The sequence below is a fragment of the Penaeus monodon genome, chromosome 34 (assembly GCF_015228065.2).
Source record: "Penaeus monodon isolate SGIC_2016 chromosome 34, NSTDA_Pmon_1, whole genome shotgun sequence".
Classification (NCBI taxonomy): domain Eukaryota; kingdom Metazoa; phylum Arthropoda; class Malacostraca; order Decapoda; family Penaeidae; genus Penaeus; species Penaeus monodon.
This window is the reverse complement of record NC_051419.1, coordinates 34,587,024-34,588,219: the sequence shown is the minus strand read 5'-3', so window position 1 is coordinate 34,588,219 and position 1,196 is coordinate 34,587,024. Positions and strand designations below refer to the sequence as shown.

Below are 1,196 nucleotides of genomic sequence, written 5' to 3'. Positions count from 1 at the left end.
CTATCACCCCCTACACTCTGGCATGCACACACACATCAAGATAATGGAATGCACTCACCCGAAAAAGTCAAAGTCAATAGAGGAGTGGCATGCTTGCAGCAGAGCCCATACCCCCCAGAAGACATGAGACGCAAGGGCAAACTTGTTCACCCAGACATACCACTGGCTGATCTGACTCTCTTCCACTTTCTCTGGTGATACATTCTGGTAGTGGGAAAGGTAGCTCTTTATCCAGTTTCGTTGGAACTCTTCATTTGGGTATCGGTTGTAGTCAATATTTTCCACTCCTGTGGAAGGAAAGAGTTTTTACGTGTAATTATGATCCTTTTGCCAAAGGGAAAGTTACATATAAAAAAATGGGAAATTTATGTCACTTTTACCATCCACAGCTATGCACAAAAAAGGGAACTAGGATAAAATTCTAAAATGTTTCTTTTTCTATTGTAAAAATACTAATGTGAAAACTCAACTCTCTCACTTACCAACAAACTCGTTGAAATGATTAGCGATATCATAAGGTTGATAATTAGAAGCTCCATATTCATAGTCAATAAAGCTAGCCTTCTTTGCCGATTTGTCCCATATCACATTACCCAAAAGGATGTCGTTGTGCGAGAAAACAATAGGGCACCCTAGGCTACCTAAGCGATCTTCCAAGAGGTTTGCTTCTTCTTCTAACTTACTCTTAGTGTAGCCCTTATCAACTAATCTGAAAATAGGAATATACAAACATCATTCTTTGATACATTTCAAGACATCCTTGTTGTGTGTTTGATGAAATCAGTATAATTTTAAAAAGCCTGATAAATATCCAGTGGCATCAGAAGAGATTAGTAATGGAAGTCTCAAGATAAAGGCCAACTTTTTTGTTTCACCCTGCTTTAAATCTGAATCTTATGCACTCCAGTTCAGTAAGACATTAAAAAACAGGTGACTATTTGAAAGCATCAGAGAACGTTCAAATTACTATGCAGTAACAGTCAACATCAGGTCAGATCTCAACAGCATCACTTTTAAAACTAACAAGCTTCTAACATACATAATACTATAATACTGCCACTACTTTTTAAGTACACTGGACTAACCTCTGCTGCTGTGTAGCATCATTCATGGTATCTGGAAGCAGACTCAGGAAATGCCTTAACTTTGGGAAAAGCAATGGGCTCCCCACTTCCTTCCTATTTCATCATTAAAAA

The 1,196-nt window shown here is 38.1% G+C and overlaps 1 protein-coding gene across 1 annotated transcript in view; it reads right to left on the bottom strand.

Moving 5' to 3' along the window:
* Positions 1–1,196, bottom strand: part of LOC119594783 (ethanolamine kinase 1-like) — a 6,501-nt gene that overhangs the window by 448 nt on the left and 4,857 nt on the right. The window contains exons 5-7 of the mRNA XM_037943876.1: positions 1,086–1,174; positions 483–709; positions 59–287 (exon numbers count right to left, since the gene is read on the bottom strand). Of these exons, the coding sequence (XP_037799804.1) occupies positions 59–287; positions 483–709; positions 1,086–1,174 (545 nt within the window). The remainder of the gene's footprint in view (positions 1–58; positions 288–482; positions 710–1,085; positions 1,175–1,196) is intronic.